Here is a 23,426-nt window from a genome sequence, read left to right as displayed (position 1 = left end):
ACAGGTGAACCAGTCTTTCCTAAAATTCTCCCTATAAACCAAAGTTGACCATTTGCCTTCCCAATCACAGTTCACACATGTTCGTTCCATTTCATATCGCTTTGCAACATTACAACCGGATATTTTAACAATTTGACTGTCAATCAGGTCAGTAATACTAAAACCGAACATTACACGTTTGATCTTCATACTCATCCACATGAACTTACATTTTTCCACATGTAGCACTAGCTGCTATTCATCACACCAACTGGAAATTTTGTCTAAGTTGTTTTGTATTTTCCTGCAGTCACTCAACTTTGTCACCTTAACTTGCATCATTGGAAAATAACCGCAGACTACTGCCCACCCTGTCTGCCAAATCATTTATGTATATAGAGAACAGCAGCAGTGTATCACACTTCCCTGCGGCACACCTGACGATACCCTTGCCTCTGATGAACACTCGCCATCAAGGACAACATACTGGTTTCTATTACTTCAGAAGTCTCGCATATCTGTTAACTTATTCCATATGCTTATACCTTCATTAACATCCTGCAATGGGGCACCCTGCCAAATGCTTACTAGAGATACGAAATCTGCAAGTTGTCCAATTGTTCGCAATAAATCATGAGAAAAGGGCAAGGTGAGTTTTACATGAACGATGCTTTCAAAAACCATGCTGATTCCTGGGTGTAAGCTTTTCAGTCTCAAGAAAGTGTAATATATTCGAACTGAGAATGTGTTCAAGGATTCTGCGGCAAACCAAAGTTAAGGGTATTGGTCTGTAATTTTGCAGGTCTGTTCTTTTACCCTTCCTATGTACTAGAGTCACCTGCACTTTTTTCCAGTCGGTTGGGTCTTTGTACTGGGAGGGAGATTCACGGTAGGGGGCCAATTCCGTAGAGTACTCTCTGTAAACTCGAACTGCGATTCCATCCGGACCTGGTGATTTATGTGCTTCCAAATCTTTCAGTTGTTTGTGCAATGATCAAATAAGAACATGTTTGATAATTCTCCAGTGTGAAAGATTTGTTGAATGTGAAATTTAAAACTTAAGCTTTCATTTTGCTATGTTCAACTGCCACATCTCACTGGTCAACACTGAACTAAATGGAAGCCTTAGACCGCTTATAACGGACTCTACGGTAACGTGGTTCTGAATTATTTTGTTACTTCTAATGGATGGGTGCAATCTACAATCACTTAACGTCTATATACACCTTGTGCAACTTTAGGTCAAAAAGCATTCTGAAACACTACAGTGCTTTAACTGTGAATTGGACAACTGCTAGAAGGGTGTTGCAGGGAGCAAGCTCGGCCTCTCATGAAACACAACAGGGTGAGCAAGCCCTGCCTGCCACCTCCAACATAAGCACCGTAACATGTGCTTCATGCTGCCACAAAGGCAGAAATAGTAGACAGATGTAAAGATTGCCTGAATGACGTTCATAATCTAAACTGAAAAAGTCTTGTGCATTGATATGTTTATTAAAGATCCTAACTGCATAACAATGGCTACCTCACTCAGAATTGTCAGTCACGTAATACTGGCTGAAGCCTTCAGACATCTACTGATTCAATCTAGTGTGCCAATTAACCAACTTACAGTTAACACACTATCTCCTATTTCTTCAGTGTTAGTACTATTAAAACTAAATGGTAAAGTGGTTATGGTGAAACTAGCAGTAAAATAATCAAATGTTTATCAGTGAGCTTTGTGATATATTATGTAACGAATCATTTCACTGTAGTGTTTTCCCCAGATATGTGATCATGTTCAAGTATGCAGTCAATTATTAAAAAATATTTTGGCGTTCTCTGGTCATTGTGTTACAACCGTGATAAAGGGAGACAAGGGGGATATAATTTATAAAAATCTCTGAGGAAAATTTTGTCTCCCTGCCAAGAGTTGAAATACAGAGAATGCGATGTCATTTTAATCAAGTTTCACATTCCTTATTCACACAAAACAGCTAAGCTATTCATCTTAGGTCCAGACATCTATAAGTTATACGAAGCATAGCTCATTCAAAACCAATTATGATACGCAGCTCTATCACCAGGTTCTCAGGAAACACTTCAAGAAGTTTTCACTTCCCTAGCCGCATTCAAATACATGTGCAACTTGTGACCTAATGTGTGTTTTATAGCACATAAGTTATACTATACTTTGCACCTTCCCATTGGTGATACTTCGCAAAGTTTCATGTGTTTGCGGCATCAGGACATGGCAGGATGTGGTGGACACAAGATCATGTTGTGTCTGGAAAAAGTTGTTACATCACTCTGAAAAGGCTTGCAGATTTGAAAAGAGTCTTGTGCAGGACAAAACAAGAATCACATAGTGCTTAAAGTACTTGTTTAGTTTGTATTAAATACCTATTTTGGAACAGTCAGTTTGAAATTCCTAGTGTCTGGCCAGCCTTGTGTCAGATTTTCGCATTATCAAGAAAAGTAGTAATACCAAAGCAAGGAAACCAATCAACGTTATCTCCATGAAGCCTGAAGATTTTTAGTACGGGACAAGTGTAAGTGACCAATATTTGAATAAACACATTAAAAACCAACACCCTCTCTTTGCTCAAGATATCAAAAATTTGTTTTCCTTCATAAGGCTCACCGGCCATTTGACCATCTCCTGTGCGGATGCACAAACAGTGCCCGAACTCTTACGGGAATCAACAAAAAAGCCAAGTAATGAGTATAATGGGCAGGGGCACTATGAATATAGTGCGGGACAATAAGTTGGGAATGTGGGTCTCACGAGAGGCGTGCCAGAGATAAGTCCCTGCAGTCGCACTATCCTCTGTGTCCTCGGTGGCTCAGATGGATAGAGCGTCTGCCATGTAAGCAGGAGATCCTGGAGTCTCGGTCAGGGCACACATTTTCAACTGTCCCCGTTGACTTATATCAACGCCTGTATGCAGCTAGGGGTATTCATTTCATTCTAACGAGCTACATGGGCACCGATGGTATCTGTTCTTTCAGACATGTCTGAAAGAACAGATACCATCTTCATATATAAGTAAACTTAGTAACTACAAGGTTAGTATAGGAATGATACAATCCAATTAGAAAGTAGAACAATCATACTGGTTGTAATTTTTATAATTATGACTTAGCATAAGGAAAGAAAAGATCCGTAATCAAAATGCTACCATCTTAAACAAATAGAAAATTGTAGGGCAAAGGAAAAATACACATATTATTAGTACCTACACTTAAGTAATACCTACAGTATTCACAATAGTATCTCAGGAAATAAAGGATATAACACTGGTTTGGTAGCAAACCAAGGCAAGCATGTTAAGCAAACAGCATGGACCCCATACTTTCAATTAATGGTACTCAGTTCTGTCATTTTGGAACTGTCTTCATTTCAGCCGTGTTCTTGATAATTACTCGCAATACTGGAATGGTTTCACGAATGTTTACTAAGACTGCTGTCAGTACTGAGACTACGAAAATGCATACAACCTGACTGAGAATATCTTGCCATGGAGAAGTGTACAACTTACCTCGTAGCAGACCAGTTCTGCTATACCTGAAACCAATGCCTCACCTTCTGCCACAGGCTACATCTTTGCACAGAGACTGCAAATGAGGATGAAGTGTTTAAAATGCCTGTCAGAGAACTATATATAATGTAACTTAAGTGCTTATTGAACAACAAATCACTGACAGCCCACATTTTACGAACCAGCATCAGACTTGTTTTTGCGGCATGTCTACATGCAGTCTGCCATGAGAATTTTTCGTGTTGGTGCACGAAGTGACATGGATTCTGAGTAATTAGTTGTACAATATGTAGTTAAAGTGACAACGTGTGTGGTTCTCCGATATGCATTTTAAACAAACTGTCCCTGTTTGATATGCATCATGTCAGTGTTTATAAGTGGCCTGGTGGATTAATACACATGCTACATGCGTTGCGACATGTTGCATATTATTTATCTGTCTGCTGCTTGGTGACTAAAAACTTAGAAGCGGCCAGTAGCAAACAAATGTAAAAGCAGTAGAGCCTGTAACAGATAATATTTTCGTTTGGTAAATTGTGAAGAGCTTTTGAGATGAGAAAAAAGATTATTAAAAATGTGCTGGAAGAGTATGTATGAAATGAGATAGAGAAAAGATAATTTGATAACAGCATCAGATATGGGAATTTCTCTCATCCAAGAATCTCGAGGCTGTCAAAGCATCTTAAGAGAATAACAGTGCTGCACTCTTGAATGCGCATGTGCATCACAGTGTTTTGTTAGTATTAGATGGTGTAGTAAATCGCCAAAACTGGTAGCCAAATAAAATAAGTTTGGAAACTAGACAGCTGGAAGATGTTTGATTTGACATTCTGTATCGAACACCTCAATCCCGCAACCATCTCTGAAAAGATGGACTTACAGAGGTCTTTCATATAGTCTCTAAGTTTAGTGATCAGGCTCAAATAAAATGTCAGTTTTTCTGTCATACACTTTATGGTATTTACATCTTCTAAAAGCTTCCTCTTGTATCCTTCATCAAAGAAAGGGAGCTAGACTTGTAGGTGACAGACTTATTCTCTCGTACAGCAAGAAGTCTGCCGCTTCTTGTGGCTCTCTCAATGTATAACCATGACTTAAGAACCATACTTATTTGCAATATTCTCAATCTTATCAACCTATGCATATTTGTAATATGAGTAAACTGTAAGGCAGGATCAACAGACCTCAAAATTATCTGAAGCAAATAGTAGTCAGTTGTGTGGCAAACTACAGAAGCTCAAACAGACAGCAAAAAATAGCTGAAATTCTAAACAACATTCTTTGGAATTTCTTACACTGATGACTGGCTTGATGTTAGCTTAATGACAATGTACGAGGATTCTCTAACATCACTGGCATCATTTAAATGCTATGCATTAATGAAACTGTTCAATGAAAGTAAATGGCCACATACACCTTAGCTGTGGGGAAAAACATACACCAAACTATGATTACTGTGATGTTCATGGGGAGATATGACGCCATAAAAAGGACATGTCCCATACAATGGTCATACAAGCCATCCTTGAGTAAAATACTGCAAACCTGTATCAGGTTGGATTTGCTGCCAAAATGAAAAGAAGTTTCAAAAATATGTACATTTTATGACCAACTTGTTTAGTTGGGACAAGAGAGAGACAAATGCTTAGTAGACAATAGAATACAAGCGAATAAAATAATACTAGGGCTTTGTGTTAAAGATATCTTTCAGAAACTCAAAAACGCATAACCCCAAAATATTGTACAATATATAATGTTACAAAACACACAGGTGCCAAAAAGCTGAATCATTTCCACACCATGGGAAAGCTTGTGTATTAGGAGGAACATGGATCATTAATCATCAACGTTAAATGAGGAAGGCAGTCACGTTTTGATGATTGGGAATACTTTCTTGTTTGAATATATTCCTGGTGCAGTGCAGTTTCACAGCAGTAGCACAATTTGGAAATAGGAAAAAGTAACAACAGTCATCGCTGTTAATGGATAGGAAGAGGTCACAATTTGTTGCCTAAAAGAAAGATAGTGACGGTGCGGTCATGGAGTTGCACCTCTGATGATTATAATGTGTTAAAGTTTTTTCCTGTTTACTGCCTTTATATTTATTTATTGTTCAATTTTTTACATTGCATTACCACCACACTGTCAAAAGATGTCATTTATGTGCATTTGTGCTTCATTCGAGATGAGTAACTTCTTCTCCAACGTCACTTAGAGACATTGTAACTTCTTTGGCAACAATAGTCATTAAATGTCTGAAAACGGTCTTGTAAGCCAAAATAACACAATAAAATTAAAACGGCAGAACCAAAGCAAACTGCATTTTTCATGTATTACAATCCTGTTCTACCAAGAACCTACATAAAAATCAGTGAACATGAAAGTTACTACTTACCAAACTACCCACATTCACAGGTCACACAGACAATTTGCCATGGAACATAATGACAGAGAAATGAACATTCGTAGAACATACCCACTTACAAACGAGGGGAGGGGCGGATATCATAGTTATATGATTAGCACCTGAGAGCAATACTTCACTCTCATGGCTTACAAGATGGTAAGTCTTCCAAATTTTTGACTGATGAGGACTGGCAGTTTTACAGTCCACAGAAACCACACTCAAATTATGGTAAAATATTTTTCATTAGTGTGTGACACGACAACTCTGCAATACAAATAAGACCACACTAAGGAAACAACATCACTGCGGATATAATTTTTGTCTGTCTTGGTAATTACAGAAATTATGAAAATATTTTATTACAGTATTTTCTATTCTAAACTTTAACAAAATATAAGTCATTACATTCACATCAGCAGAAATATGTACATGTTTAGATACAAATGTCATTCACATATCTATTTCCAATACAGTCCTATCATTTATCTACTTCACTTTCAGATGAAAAATCTGTTCCACCAAATGTTACAGGAAAACAGTCAAGTGATGCAAGATCAATGACAGCACATGTAAATTTCTTTGAGAACTGAGGTACGCAAATAAGTCTGATCTTCTGGTTGTCTGTACCTAGAACAAAAAGATAAAATTTGTGAAAGTATACTTCTTTATCAGAAGTTTCGCAGTCCCATTATGAGGTTCTGTTTAAAGAGGCATAGATTTCGGCCTCAAAACTAGTTTTTGATTACTCCAGGATCAGAAATTTTAAATTTGCCAGCAGCCCAATCTATGCAACACCACTTGAACAGCCATTAATGAACACATTTCACTAATACAGCAAATAAATATAGATTCTCAAGCATCAGCTGCATGAAGGTGAATGTAGTCTATGATTAAAGAATTGAAGCAGTGAGAGGGGGAGGGAATGGATTAAAATTGTAAACAAGATGCAGATCTCTCATACCAGAGATATTTAGAGTAGATATCCTACTCACCAAATAAAAGAAGCACTGAACCAAGTATGCACACCTAAAAATGCTGAACAATCCCCCCCCCCCCCCCCCCCACACACACACACACACACACCTTGCAATGCTACGCTTGGAACACAATGGTTTTGCCACACTTCGCTGCATGTAATTAACATACTCAACTAAAACCAACAACAGAAAATCCAAGACAGAACGTAACAATATTACGAAAAGGATAGTTGCTACTCACCAAATAGTGGAGTTGGAGAGTTGCAGATGGCGCGCACGCGCACGCGCACGCACACACACACACACACACACACACACACACACACACACCGCCACAGTCTCTGGCAGTTGAAGCCACACTATGAGCGAAAAGGATAGTTGCTACTCACCAAATAGTGGAGTTGGAGAGTTGCAGATGGCGCGCACGCGCACGCGCACGCACACACACACACACACACACACACACACACACACACACCGCCACAGTCTCTGGCAGTTGAAGCCACACTATGAGCAGCGGCGCATGATGGGAGAGGCAACTTGGTGGGGGTAAGGAGGAGCCTGGGGTAAATAGGGGGAGGGATAGCAGCACAGGGGTGCGGGACAGTGAAGTGCTGCCTACCAGGAGCATGCGGGGATGAGATGGAGAGAGGGTAGAGCAGCTAGGTGCAGTTGGGAGGTTAGACAGAGGGGGTAACAGAAAAGAAGAGAAATAAAAAGACAGATTGTGTTGGTGGAATAGAAGTGGTTGCAGTGATGGAATAGCAACAGGAAGAGGCTAGATGGGTAAGGACATTGACTAATGAAGGTTGAAGCCAGGAGGGTTACAGGAACATAGGATATGTTGCAGAAGGAGTTCCCGCCTGTGCTATTCAGAAAATCTGATGATGACGGGAATGATCCAGATGGCACAGGCTGTGAAGCAGTTATTCAAATGAAGAACGTCTTGATGGATGGCGTGCTCAGCAATGGAGTGATCCAGCAGTTTCTTGTCCACAGTTTGTCCGTGGCCATTCAAGTGGACAGATAGCTTGTTGATTCTTGTGCCCATGCAGAATGCAGCACAGTGGTTGCAGCTTAGCTTGTAGATCACATGACTGGCTTCACAGGTAGCCCTGCCTTTGGTGGTATACATGACCGTACTGGAGTAGATGGTGATGGGAGGATGTATGGGACAGGTCCTGCATCTAGGTCTCTGATATAGCCGTGAGGCAAGGGGTTAGGAAGCAGGAGTTGTGTAGGGATGGACGAGGATATTGTGTGTGTTCAGTGGGTGACAGAATACCAATGCGGGAGGGGCGGGAAAGATAGTGGGTAAGACATTCCTCATTTCAGGGCCTGACAATAGGTAATTGGTCTATAATTGCCCTTCCAACCTCGTACAAAAACAGATCTCCCGTGCCTTACGTTTCCAGTCACCCCTCTACCTCCCGACGCCTCACTATCTGACCACAAAGCAGCATTTCCCTCGTGACTCAGTACCACCCAGGACAGGAGCACTTGAATTACATTCTCCACCAAGGTTTCGACTACCTCACGCTGTGCCCTGAAATGAGAAACATCATACCCACTATCCTTCCCACTCCTCCCACTGAGGTATTCCACCACCCTCTGAACCTACACAATATCCTTGTCCATCCCTACGCAATCCCTGCTACCAACCCATGCCTCATGGCTCGTAACCCTGTAATAAGCCTAGATGCAAGACCTGTCCCGTACATCCTCATGCCAGTCTGTCCATCTGAATGACCATCAACAGTGACCAAGAAACAGCTGGCCCACCCCATTGCTGAGCATGCCACATGACACAACGTTCTTCATTTCAGTGCCTGCTTCATAGCCTGTGCCATATGGATCCTTCCCACCATCACCAGCTTTTCTTAATTGTGCAGGTGGGAACTCTCCCTGCAATAAATTCTACGTAACCATAGCCCTCCTGGCCTAAACTTGGGTTAGTTGTCCTCACCCATCTAGCCCCTTTCCTGTTGCTATTGCAGCACTACACAGCCCTCTATTCCACCAGCATACACAGTCGTTTTACTTCTCTCTAACCCCCTTTCTGCCCCACCCTCCGTCTAATCTCCTGACTGCACCTAGCTGCCCTACCCTCTCCACATCGCCCCTGCACGCTCCCACTAGCAACACTTCACATCCCCCAACCCCACCCAGCTATCCCTCCCCCTCTCCACCCCAGCGTCCTCCCATCATATGCTGCTATTCATGGTCTGTCTTCAACTGCCAGAGACTGTGGTTTGTGTGCGTGCGTGCGTGCGTGCGCGCGCGCGCACGTGCGTGTTCGACAAAGGCCTTGTTGGCCGAAAGTTCATTTTGTGACAGTCTTTTTTGTTGTGCCTCTCTGCAACTCAGCGTCTCCACTATGTGGTGAGTAGCAACTATTCTTTTCGTAATATTGTAACATACACAACTATTCATTTGAGGAACAGACTGTTGGTACTGTAAGTAAAATGCCTGGAGAAGATAAAGATTAAAAATACATGGACAATGTCCATATTAAATTTTCAGAGTATAGCTTTCACTCGCTGCAGCATGCTCATTTATATTAATGAGGTGGGAACTCTCCCTGCAAGTTCAGAATTGCTTTAGCCAAATCGGTGTTAAGTTGATTCCTGACACCTTGGGAGCCCTGTTGTCATCTCTCAACTGCAAAGCGCAAATGGCTGCAGGCAAAAAACAACAGCAATCTATAGAAATGTGACAACAGTGAGTGTTACCATAGACATTTACAAAATCAGATTACATGACTGGCTGAGATAGGCACACGAAGCTGACATGCTGTGCCCACTGCAACTGTCAGGGACGAACTCTACTATAGTCATGATAGGAAACAACCCAGATTTTGGCAGTCCGTAAACAATGTGCAAAGAAGCAAGTACTGCTTACTAATGTTACTGAGGTGCAAATTAGCCTCAAACACATTGTTCATGAGACTTCCCTGATCTGTTATAGTATTCTGTGGCAGACATGAGTTACTTGATGGGAAAGGAGGGAGGTGGAGATATATTTTTCAAAATATATTTCTTTCATAATCTTCAGAGCTGTTACAAACAATAAATTTGTAGAACGTGAGTGTTTTAACATGAAAAATGGTCAAAGTCATGAACTTGCCGTTTTCCAGCATAATTTTCAACTGAAGAATCCAGAAAGCTGTACTGAATTTTTGCACAGCAGCTAACATGCCTTTAAGTGGACAGCTGATCACAGTTTTGTTACTATTTTCTAGCTACCAACAAAGGTGCTATGGACTTTGTTGAGAGGGTAGCGGAATATAAGGAGTTTCTAAACAGGAGGAACTACTGCAATTAGTGAAAATGGCTCAAACCTACCAATCCTGCTCCACAAAATGTTGGTTTTTTTTTTGTGTGTGTGTGTGTGTGTGTGTGTGTGTGTGTGTGTGGACGGACACGGACACACACACACACACACACACACACACACACACACACACACACACTGAATGCTTAATTTCAGAAGCATGCAAACTGAATAATGAGAACATCAATGAATTTACAAAGGGAATTCATTTCACTTAGCAATTACCATTTAGTTGCATTTATTATTCATTAAGCAGAAATTAAACTATTTACTATATTCAATTGGCTAGATATGAATGGAAGAGATAGAAAAACATAAAAGAAATCACTTTCATTAATAACTGCAAAGGTAGTAAAACTACAACATACAACAGCAATATGAAACACAGAAAACCCAGGAGAATAAGGGAAGTTGGAGTACACCCCACTGACATTGAGGCCTTAGAGACATAACACTAGTTAAACTGGAAATAACTAAGGAGAAGGAATATGGCAGGACCATATCAAAAAAACTGCCCAAAAAATTACCTGACGTGATTTGAGAAAACCACAAAAAACCTGTATTATTAGATTTAGATGGAGATTTGAAAAATTATGGAAAAAGAATGAGTGGCTACTGTTATAGAAACAATGGATGATAAGACCTAAATCTCTATCTTTAGAATTAAGAAACAGAGGTCAAATAGAGGAGGAATGAGGAGTCACCCAATTAACTGAATTATGCAATAACACCAAGCTACCTATGGCTTTTTACCAGATTATATTCAGCACCACCGAAATGAGCTGTCAGTTACCAAAGTTCATTAATGACAACATTAATGTCTATACAGAATGCTGAACTAAGCTAGCTTAAATATACGATTCCATCTACTAATGTTGTGCATTTGCCTGACTTGATGAATCACATTCTTTTAACTACTCCCCCCCCCCCCCAAGCTTTTTATGAATTGTAGAAATGACATGTTACACCTTAGAGTACTGTTCAATTTATTCTTCATCGTGTGACGGATTTCAACCAAAGACTATCATACAGAAAAAAGAATATTTCATGTGACAAGGATGTCTGAAAATTATAGTAAAAATACCAGCAATACTTAAAGATTTTTTGTTAACAGAAAGTGTTACATATATACACCAAAAATATTTATAAATAATGTTCAGTCATGGAGAGTTAGATATGTGGAGTGTCAATTACAGACAACTATTCAAAGAATATAGAAATTCCTGTATTCATAATGTGTGTACTACAACAGGTTCTGGGTAATGGTCTTTGACCAAAACCAGTTGGACATTAAAGAATAAACTGAACAGCAGCTTAAAGTGTTACATGATGCCATTTCCAAAATCTATACTTTTACTGGTGTTTTTGATTTGGTGTCCCAGTGGCTCAGACTAGAAATTCAAATGTGTGGGGGTTCAATCTCAGCTTGGTGCTACGATCTTTTTCTGACACTTACTATTTCTTTCACATATGGCAAAGATTTGTACATGCAAGACGCTGCACCTTGTTTTAAAGTCTACTTTACAATGCAGGTCCCCCTATAACTGACTGAGGAAATCAGTTCATAAGTCATTGGCAAGAGTATATCTCCTCCAATAGCATCAAGCCTAGTAATGCACTGAGATGTTCAAACCAATTCACAGACCTTCATCTGTATGTTTCTTTATCTCTTTGATCAAATATTTCTCATATTTGTTAAACATCTACAAGGGAATCTCCTGGCCCCACCCCCAAAAAAACTAGTTCTTCACTCACCTTCATAAATTTTTGTCTGAAAACATGGCTGATTACCAGCAAAATATATATCAGGATAGTCAGATATTATGAATGGATCCTCTTCATAGTATGGATAAGTTGCTGAAATCAAAAACACAAAAATTAATTCTACATAAATTTCAAATATTTTATCCAATGCTAATTGGAAGAACTTACAAAGTGTGTCCGGACATGTTGGAGCAAGGTGAGCCCATTCCAGAGTTTGCTCCAGAATGGTCAGAGGATCTTCAAGACGACTGTACCGTGTTATATCATGTACCGGCTGCCCTGATGTACCTAATATACGTCGGCCTCCAAGTTCACATTCATATGGATTTGGAACACCATGCAAACTCTGGTACGATGAAGCCTGTTTCAAATACATTTATTCACTTACAATAGAAAAAAATAATGCTTCAAAATTACGTTACAAACTAGGAAATGTAGGAAAATTAACATCAAGTGACAGCAGAATAGCAAATGCAATATTCTCAATCCTTAAGAATTTGGACACACTCCACATTCCATTCAGTAGACTGTTACACAACTACACCCCCACCCCCACACAAAAAAAAAGAGAACAAGTGCAAAAAACACTATATATACAGTGTTTTTCGTCATCTGATGAGAGATTTTGTTTGATAACTGACTAATACTCCACAATCAACTTTTTAAATGTGCCTGTCTGCCACTCAGTGTCTCCTGTATCTGTTGGATAGCAATTTAGCCTAATTCTTGATGGATAGACGGGTAGGTCGGTATGGGATGTAATTTTTACAAGTTTTTACATTAAGAAGGGTGGATGGATGGCTAGGTATGTAGGTACGGGCGCACGGCAGCAAGAACTTCAGTACCCGTGCTAAAACAGTATGGAAAATAAAGGCAACAAAAGTTGAAAAAAACTGTGTGTGCACCCACACAGAAGCACGGAATGAAGTATTGTGCCAATATTAAAACGTTAATTCAACATGAAGAAAGGGTATATATGTGGACAAGGAAAAATAATTCCCGGATTTCACCGGTTAAAAATATGCTTTTTTCTGCGTGAAAATACACTTTTTACATATTAAGTAACAATATATTTTCCCTCTGAACCATAAATCTTATCAATCCTCTGAATGGTTAAGGTTTCATACACCGGCATATAACTTCCAGGCACTTTAGAAAATGTGTATGCTGCATATTTTTGTATCTTGATCTCACCAGACGATAACAGCAGATATTCAGAACATAGGACACGTGATGTAGTCAGCCAATAGCAACATTGCTGTTTAGTAGTGCAAACACACAATTAGGAAAAGTTAATGGTTTGTCTTAATATACACAGTATACCTACAAGAAGCTTTCACATGTAATGCTGGTCTTTTTTGCTTGTGTTCCACTTTAAGATACATCAGACTAATGTGCCAGTAAAATTTTAAATAATTGCATAAATGGCTGGCCCTCAAAGTGTTAAGCTTTTAATGAGAAACAAATGATCTATGATTTGCGAAATTCAAAGCACATTCGCACACCTAAGATAATACACCTCGCATAAAATGAAATTTACTTTGAAAGTAACACTTTTCAAACCACGATTCGTAATATTTTCCAATGACCTGTTACAATTTGTTTCAGCAGTTGTCAGAGAGTGCCACAAAACAGCATTACCGTGCAATCACAGCTATGACGAGGCAGGAAGCCTGTATGTTTGTACATATATAGAATTAACAGATGTTACATTGCGTCATAAACGAAACAGGACATCAGAGAATACTAAAAGAGCACCGGAACTTCGTAAACCATACTAAAATGCATAATTTGGCTTAACGTGCACATCTGTATGTCCAGATTCACAAAGAAGTAGGCCACAACTTGACATTAAGCTTTCCAATATGGTTTTCACGATGCAAATTTTCTTGGAGTACCAGTACTGTATTACCTCAGGTTTGGTTCTTTATTATAGCATAATGTCACACATGCCAGAAGATAAAATGTGCACTTGAAATTCAGCAAACAGTTGACACTAGCCAAGAGTGTTTCACATAAATTTACTGCCTCTATGGAAAAGATTAATAAAACCAAATTTCTTTACCAAATTGACAAAAATAACTTCATTGTTCTGCAAGGCAATTAACGCCCAACTTCCAAAAACCCGGAAATAAAATAAAATTAGAAAACTGAAATTAATAACATATTTTAGCCTTCCATAATTATATGAATGTATTTTAATTCACCTGATAGCTCCTGGCTGCAGAAATATGTTTTGTTTTCATTTGATGTGAGAGCTGTAAACGAAGAGTAAACACCAAAATCATTGAATGTTAATGCAAGTCACATGGAGACCAGCCCCCTTCCCCAGTACAGCTCAGACTGCTCTGCGCATGTGCGAATCTGGCCACTTGGGCGCACCAGAAGAATTTTTCCAGGTAGATCTGGCTGCTCGTTGCTACTGCTAGTACAGTTTACAGCTGCGCATAAAGTAGCCAGAAGCAGGAGAAAGTACTGCTTATATGCAACTCCATTTTCCTGCTCCAAGTGATCAGACAGGACATCACCAACTTGGCACCTAAAATACCATGGCAAGAGAAAGAATCGATTAAAAATGGGAAGACATCTGCAAAAACTCCATTCGTGAAGCTGATCGAAGATAAGATGGCTCCAAGTAGTATTGCAGGCCTTCTCGACGTCAAAAAATATATCCAGAAGGAGGTGATGGTGCAGGAAAGGCTGTTACATAACCACATCTAGGAGGGCCAGTTTATCAAAGGTGGAGCGATACCTCCTGAATCCACACTGAAAGCGACTAAGGAGTTGCCTGGATTCTAAGATCCAGACAAGGCGCCATCTGACCATCCGCTCCACAATCTGCTTTAACTACTTGGATATGCATATGGTCTTTCTCAGGTTTTAAAAGACGAATTAAAACTGCCTCACGCCATGGGTCAGAAACGTGTCCCGATACGCAAATGGCATTAAAAATTGCAATGAGGATATCTTTGTTTCACCTTGTGAGGTGACACAGCATATTTCAATGGATTCTGCCATGACCAGGAAATGTGTCACGAGCCACAGACAATGCAGACTCCAGCTCCCTCACGGAAAATGGGTGGTGGACCAGATGTCTAAACTGCTCCTCTCAACAATTGCTCTAAGGTGCTGGAAACCTGGATCCTGATTGGCGGCTGCAGGAACTGTGGCAAAATAGGCTGCCATAGTCTGCACAATGTCTCACGGATTGATTTGGAGAGTGCCGTTCCCCATTGCAGCAGCCATGGAGCAACTCTCTCCCCTTCCAGAAATTCTCCTGATGGTCTCCTACACAAAGGAACTCTTCATGGAACAATTAATGGTGTTCAGGAACTGTTGCCATGACCTCTTATTGCTCTCTCGAATAATCTGGTGACATTTTGCCCTCACTGCTCAAAATGCTACAATATTCTCTGTAGTCGATCAGCACTTGAACTGACACAGAGGCACACACCTAGTCCTGATTGCAGAGCGGCATTCGTCATTCCACCAAGAGACGGGCTGCCTCATCAGTTGTCCCGTGGACTGTGAAATGGATGCTTCAGCAGCGCAGTGGATCACTTTGGTAATATTATGCACCCATTCTTGGACACTGACACGATGTTCAAACTGGGCTATCTGACTCTTTAAGTGTCCACTCTGCTCTACTGAGCACTCATTGCGGCAGTTTCCTTTCAGGTTCCACTCCATCTGGCAGGTGAATCCAGATTGGGAAGCTATCACTTCCATGCAAGTCACTGACCACTGCCCATTGAGCAATGTGAGCTACAGCTGCAGAGCACAGCGAGAGATTGATGGAAGAGAACGACTCAGTTGCAATGCAAAAGTGCTTGCTCTGTTCCGTAATTTGCAAATATGCACATGATGATGTGAGAAGCTTCTCAATTGCTCTACCCCTGGGACAGGTAGCTGCAGAGCTCCAAAGCACATTGTGTGCATTAAAATCACCACAGAGGATGAAGGGGTGGGGGGAGCAGTATAGGAAGGTCTTTTAGAGTCAACATGTGGCAGTAGGTAAAGCGAACGTATTGTCAATGGATGACGCACATGCACTAACATTGCAGCTGCTTGTAAATTCATTGTAAGTGAGAGAAGCAAGGAGTGGCAGTCAGTACTGACGAAAATACCTGCTCCTTCTCTGGCTCTCCCTACACTCAGGTTGTCTTTTTTTGTTGAGTACATAGCCTCGTATCTCTGGGATGTACGACTGATTGAAATTATTCTCCTGGAGATACTGACACAATAGTCTACCCTGAGATAGTAGACAAAGTTCCTCCATATGTGTTCTGAACTCTGCAAGTTCCACTGAAGTATGGAAGCCATCGATCATGGGGGTAGCACCTTCATCCTGTCTCTCCAAGGAGTGGGGAGGCTGCAGCAGGTGGAGGTTCAGATGATTGCCCCACACATACCTCAAACTCCATCAGCTCTGTGGAAGAGTGAGATGAAGTATCAGATAGAATCACATCCGACATGGTTTACTACTTGACTTTACCTGTTGTTGCTACTTTATAGTAGCTTTTCTCTGTTTTGAGGGCTTTGCTGGACCTGGAGTAGGAGTGATAATGGCCATACTGGGCTTCTGAAAAGCTTCAGCCTGGGGCTCTCCCATGTTGGCCAGTTGGCCATTGTACCTTTATCTGCTGATCTAGAGAGGACTACAGCCTCTGAAACACTTGCTGCCTTGCAAGTGCACTGACATTTGCAGGAGTTAGTTCTGACACTCGCCACCTCCGTTTGTGTAGAGGCATCAGCTTTTGGAGCAGGCTTCTGAAGCACTGATGCAAAAGATGTAGCAAATGTGTGACAGTGCATGGACTTGTAATTTTTTTTACCTCACCATAGAGGATTGCTTTGTTGTTTTTATTTCCTGTACTTTGCGTTCCTCTAGAAAGATTCTACAGTCCCTCCTCCAAACAGGGTGATTTCCAGATCAGTTGATACATTTGGCAGGAGATGAGCAACTGACTCCTTCACAAGCAGCCTTACCGCAAGTGCCATTATGTCGCTTCTCCCTTGCACCCTAGTGTTGCATGACGAAAATGCTGGCATTTAAAACAGAGCATTGGGTTTGGGACATGCGGCCAAATGTTCAGGTGAAGAAAGCCTGCTTTTATGTACACTGGGAGTTTGGGGGTATTGAAGGTAAGAATGAAGGAGTCATATTTCACCAGGTCACCCTCAACCCTTTTTAAACTGTCCTGAACATCAAAAATTCTCCTTGGAGCCCACCCACTCTTCAGCTCTTCCATAGGAATATCCACTGGGTTCCTATATGGCAGACCATCTTAGATGAATTTCAATATGCTGTGGAGCTCCATGTCAATGGCATATTCCCCTCTGTAGGTTTACAGCTTGCTGGGAACTGGATGTTTCAACTAACAGCATCCCATTTCACAACCACTTTACAGATTTTGTAGTCCCAGCAATTCTTTCTACCCCCTTCCGGATGTAGAAAGGCGACACTTTCTTGAAACTTTATTCTTTCCTTTTTACTACTAAAAATACATTGTGATTGCCAGCCTGTGTTCTGTTACTCTTTCTACTTTTTACTTGTTTACTCTCGCAACTAGAATGCTGGCTACCCAAGCCCTCTTGTTACATTGGGTGTTAGTACCTTCCAGCGGCCCACCCTTTCTGCTGGGAGGAGGAAAAGAAAATGTCAGAGGATCCATTTCAGCCCTACAAGCAGCTAAGGGAATAAGAGTCCACCCAGACAGCCCTGTGTGCCTGAGTAAGCCTTATATAGCTTAAATACCCACTAGCACTGTTTCACCTCAACACCCATGCACCTCACCAGCATGCAGCACAGGTTGAGATTGAGGTTTTTTTTTTTTTTTACAGGTTAATTCCATCCTCGCAATCCAAGCAGTCAAGCCCAGATCCTCGTTCCCTGTGACATACAACGTTCCACCGCCATGCCTCATGATGGTCGCTGAAGCATGGCCAGAGCTTAAGGTGACTGAGGACTGGCAGCACTTCTCAGTCCCCAGCCCAAGAAATTTGGGGTCGCCAAGCTCAAACCCAATAAATGAATGCTAAGCCCCTGAGGGGTTACTTTGAGAAGGATAGGCTATATCTGACAAAGAATTATATATTGTTAATATTTTAAATGGTATATTTGTGAATGGAGGTTTACATGCTTCATACTATTATCCAGTTAATTACAGAATTCAGTTCCACTAATCAAGAGCACTCTTGATTGGTGGAACTGATTGCTGTAATTAACTGGATAATAGTATGAAGCATGTTTACACTATGAGCACCTTTCCCAGCCAGTCCAACTCTACATTTACCAAAGATAAAATGTTTCACAGTATTTTATTAACTCTGACTTTTCTTTTTCTTTTTTAAAATATACCATGTGATGATAATTCTCCACAGGGTGAAAACTGGTTATAGTTGTGTTTGTATGACATGGGGCTGGAAAAAGGTAATAAAATAATTTTGAAGCAATAAGCTTTATGAAAGCAAACAACTTCACTACGAAAGACAAGGGTCACCTTATAACCACTACTATAAGCGAGAAATTTGTCATTGTTAAAACATTGGTAACTCACACATTAGCCAATTAGCTTGTTTATAGTGAGTGCTTAAGCAAATCGTGTCATGAAAAAACGAGAAATTTCATGTGAAGGTTTTAGTTTGATGATGGGAAATTTCATATGAAAGTTTTTGTTTGATGATTATTTTAAGATTTCTGTAAAGGCCTAACTGAACAACATGTCTTTAATTGCTTCATTTATCTTTGATAACCAACCACCTTCGGACAAGACTGTTTACAACTGGCTTGCAGAACTTCGTCATGGCCATGCTACAGTAAATGACAAACAATTGACTGAGTGTTCCAGAATGAAACGGAGCCAACAGAAGTGGTCTGTTCACAGAACAGTTGCAAGAAAATGATTGTTTGATTTATTGGTTACATTGGACAACTTGTGAACAAAACTTCTGAGGATGAAAGAACAGTTGATGCTAAATAGCGTACAAAAATTTGTTTGTGACAAGTCATCACAAACATAATGGGGGGGGGGGGGGGGGGAACACACACACACACACACACACACACACACACACACACACACACACACACACACACACAAAATCAAAAAATATTGTCTTATTCTTCAGTACGACAACGCCAGCTGTCACAGAGCACATCAAACAATTCATTACTTCACAGGGAAGAAAAGATGGAATTAATGTCTCAAAGCCTGATTTCACTTGATTTATCACCAAATGACTTTTTTTTGTCAAACATATATATGGACAAGTGGTTTTCATAACTCCAAGAAGCTGTTCAATTCTACATCAGAATGGGAGTGGGGAGTCCCAGTTAAAACGCCTGCAAAAGTATACCAATTTTAAATACAATATTGCAGTGCCTGCATTATTCTGATTATGACGCAAAGTCCACAGCAACAGGCACTGCAACGACTACAGTCACAATGAGACACATCAAATGAATTTGCATTTGCGAATAAGGACTACTATCAGCTGTAGAATGGAATAACAACAATAAAAATTTGTGCCAGACCAGGACTTGAACCTGGATTTCCTGCTTATCACAAGCAGTCGCCTTACCATTTGGCTATCCATGCACAACCGATGGCCAGTCCCAAACTTCCATATGTCTTCAACCAAGTCTAAAGGAACCTTGCATCGTAATTAAAATAATGTAGATGCATGGTTCCGCTCTAGGCTCCATTCCACATTCTCTCTTGCTTATCTTCTTCCCACAGGTACTGGAGGGGTTTGTACTTTTGCTCGTAATGGAGGCAGAAACGCCAAATTGATTATGTGGAGGTGGTTATGTACTGTTTGGGTCAATGGGGTCCTCCCTTTTTCTTCCACAAAGACAGTGCATAGCATTGTTGAGTTCTCCTCGTGGAATAGCCATAATTTGTATGCAGCAGCCAACAGGTGGAGTTGCTGCCCACAACCAACCAGTATAACCCAAACCTTCAATGTTTTGGGCCTCATGATAGTAGCTAAAAAATTCAAATGATGATGATGATGATGTGTCATATGTAACTTTGTCACTTAACTTCCCCTGGTGAAAACCCTTATTGCTATAAAGTGACAATGCATATAAAGTGTAAACTTTAAAAGATCCTTCAGTGTGTGCAGACAAACTAAGCAGAATATGTTCTTGTTTGGACATGCAGCATGCTCTAATAAAAAAGAGTTGTCGATAAAACAAACACAGACCACACAGCAGTTTATAATGGAAGTGCAAAACTTCTTTGAGCAATTTATATCAGACCAACCATTCTAAAAAGGCATGTATCATATTATAGAATCACTTTTTTAAACTCACCTGTGGAAGCATACAATAGTGCATTGGTTGTTGTGGTATCATAACATTGGCAGGGTCAAATTCTCCAGGCATCAGGTCCACTTCAATACTGCTCTTTAACAAAAAGAAGTAATGCATGAGGGCGTAAGTAACACTATTTTATTTATTTGCTATTTGAATACTACATATCAGCATCCGGGCTACAAATAGCTACATTACCGGTTACAGTTCCATAGCAAAGTTTGACACACTAAGACTAGCGATTCAGATTGCTACAACGAATATTTATGGGATTCACATTTATAAACAATACTGTGACAAGATGTAATGATACAGTCATTCAAGGACAAAAGGTAAGCCTCTACTTACCATGAAACAAAACAAGAAACCAGACAAATGTGAGTAGGACTCGTGTTCTGAGGGTTCCATATGATCTTAATTGTGTAATAGATAACTAGCTTAGTGCCTGCTGCATCGCTCGCATAAACTCTATGGTCTGCACAGATTTCTTTGTGTATCTTCAATCAAAATTTTATGTTGTTCACAAATTGGAACATCATTTACACGTTTCACACAAATGAAGAAGCAAGGTATTTTCCAAATGTACTTCTTACCAAAATGTGTCAAGAGGCGTTTTGTTAATCCTACCTTTTGAATCATTGGGGTGATATTTCCATAGAAACTTTCATCCTCTAACACATATTTCCTTAGAAGTTCAATACCAATTTTCAAAGATCTAGTTTTAAAAATGTTTTCGTGATGAAATATTTGCCTAAAAACTTCCATCCCCTATTTTACCCAGTGATTGAATTTACTAAAAAATGCTGCAGGGAGTTTCCAGTAGCAATGAAACAATTTTTTTCTATTTTTAACCGAGAAGTCAAATACCAATTCTCACAGTGTAGCTTTAAAACACGTTCACCCATTATTTTATCCCCCGAGTGGTTCAATTTCCAAAAATTGGTGATGCACTTTTTTTTATTTCTGGCCAGGAAACCAAATACCAATTTTCTTAGTTCTAGCTCCAAATTGCCTTAACAGTGATATATTGTCAAAAATCTTTCGTCCCATACTTCACCCCCCTGCAGAGGCTGAATTTTGAACAACTCCTTCCTAAACAATACCCATAGTATAAGATCAACACCCTCTCCCAATTTCAAGTTTCTATACTTCGCAGTTTGAGTTGGGCTATGTTAAGTCAGTGAATCATACAGACCTTATTTCACCCACTTAGTGGTTGAATTTCCAAAAACACTATTTTTTATTTCTAACCGAAAAGCCAAATACAATCTTTCATAGATTTTGCTTAAAAATGCTTTCTTAGTGAAATATTTTCATAACTTTCATCCCCTCTTTCACCTCCTTAGGGGCCGAATTTTTCATAAACTCTGTTATATATCCAACCCAGAAGTCAAATACCAGATTTTGTGGACATACCTTTAAAAATTCTACAGTAGTTCTTTAATAACGATTTACTTTAAAAAACTCGCATCCACTATTTCACCCCCTTAGGGGTTGAATTCCCAAAGATGCTGAAACACTCATTTCTTTACTTCTGACCGTGAAACCAAATACCAGTTTTTGTAGTTCTAACTTCAAAATTGCCTTAACAGTGACATTTTCGAAAAACCTTTCATCTACGATTTCACCACCTCAGGGCTGGAATATGAAAAAAATGTCTTCGTAAATGATTCCTATAATATAAGATCAAGAACCCTACCAAAATGTCAAGTTTTTTTCCTTAGTGGTTTGCACTGAGCGTTGACAAGTCGGTCATGCCACTTCCTTGTATGTATACAGATTATTATTATTATTATTATTATTATTATTTGTAATTTTGTGTGGCTCAATGCACTGGTGCAAGTCTTTATATTGGATGCCACTTTGGTGACGTTCGTGTCCTTAACCTACCCTAGTTATCCAACAGGAAAAGTGGACCTACAGTTTAACATGGAATCCGAATCACGTTTCTGGTGAGATGAAGGCCAGGTTAGCGTTTCTCCATTAGGCCAACAGGGACAACATGTATATAGACAGGTTAGTTTGTAAGTATCAAAATATGTAACATACATGGCCTTACTTTATAACTGCATTGATTTAGAAGCTTAAATTATTTACACCATCAAGGAACCATAGACCTTAGTATTCGACATAAATTTCAATTGATACCTCTACACATTCCTGAGAAAAAATGGTCTTCAAACAGGTGGACAGGCAGACAACAATGTGAGACAATTGGTGTTCCATTTTTACCAGCAAAGTACAGAAACCCAAAAATGAATAAAAGGTTACAAGTACTGGCTTTCAGAATCAGCTATTCCTTTATTTGGTACAACAGGTGAAAATACTGCAGAAAAGAGAATTGGCTGTAATGGAAAATGACACACAGGACAGAGCCATGCTTCATTCCAGAACAAGAAAGTGGGATGTTCTATCATCACACAACACAGTAAAATCCTGTTTTTACATTCTCGGATTTTACATTCATTTTTGTCAGTCCCAATGGAAGTCCTATTATTTCAATACAACACTTTCCCATCATTAATGATTCTGCGTTACAACACTGTCTGCATTTTAAGTTTTCTTTTATGTTACCTGTAACATCGATTTTTATGCAGATTTTGGCAAAAAGTGCTTCACAATCCTGCTCAAAGTCAGCTTTGGGGCTATGCAGAAAACACAACTATATCCAAAGTTACTGATCATGTAATGTGACATTTGTGCGGTAAGCAAGATTTTCGTTGTCTGCATGTTGGGTCATGGCTGCCTTTATTATAGATTTGCAGTCTTTGGAAGGGTGGGAAAGTATGCTGAGTCACTGCCTTAACGATATTCACAATCTGATGATAGTGCCACTAATAGCAACCTTTCTTCTGCTCGTTTTGTTGTATTACAAAAGCTTTAATTTAATTTCACAGTAATTTATACAAATAAACATCGCTTTTGAAAACAGCTGTCTTTTGGGCTTTCATGGACCTTGTACTTCTATGTGAAATATGCTAATCTGTATTGAGCATGCTGTATTAGGTTGTTCCATGGCATGATGACAATTTCCGCCCTCTTTCTCACTCAGGACATCCCCGAGCCTGAGCTGTAATTTGTTACCTACTGTTCTCTATTTACAAACACTGCCAACTTTAGTG

General features: G+C 39.9%; 1 protein-coding gene across 1 annotated transcript in view; it reads right to left on the bottom strand.

Moving 5' to 3' along the window:
- Positions 1–6,222: 6,222 nt before the first annotated feature.
- Positions 6,223–23,426, bottom strand: part of LOC126175615 (DNA polymerase delta subunit 2) — a 114,558-nt gene continuing 97,354 nt past the window's right edge. Inside the window, exons 6-9 of the mRNA XM_049922498.1 lie at positions 20,305–20,397; positions 12,153–12,345; positions 11,976–12,077; positions 6,223–6,537 (exon numbers count right to left, since the gene is read on the bottom strand). Of these exons, the coding sequence (XP_049778455.1) occupies positions 6,389–6,537; positions 11,976–12,077; positions 12,153–12,345; positions 20,305–20,397 (537 nt within the window). The 3' untranslated portion in view covers positions 6,223–6,388. The remainder of the gene's footprint in view (positions 6,538–11,975; positions 12,078–12,152; positions 12,346–20,304; positions 20,398–23,426) is intronic.

The sequence above is a fragment of the Schistocerca cancellata genome, chromosome 3 (genome assembly GCF_023864275.1).
Source record: "Schistocerca cancellata isolate TAMUIC-IGC-003103 chromosome 3, iqSchCanc2.1, whole genome shotgun sequence".
Classification (NCBI taxonomy): Eukaryota; Metazoa; Arthropoda; class Insecta; order Orthoptera; family Acrididae; genus Schistocerca; species Schistocerca cancellata.
This window is presented reverse-complemented; position numbering and strand designations above follow the sequence as displayed.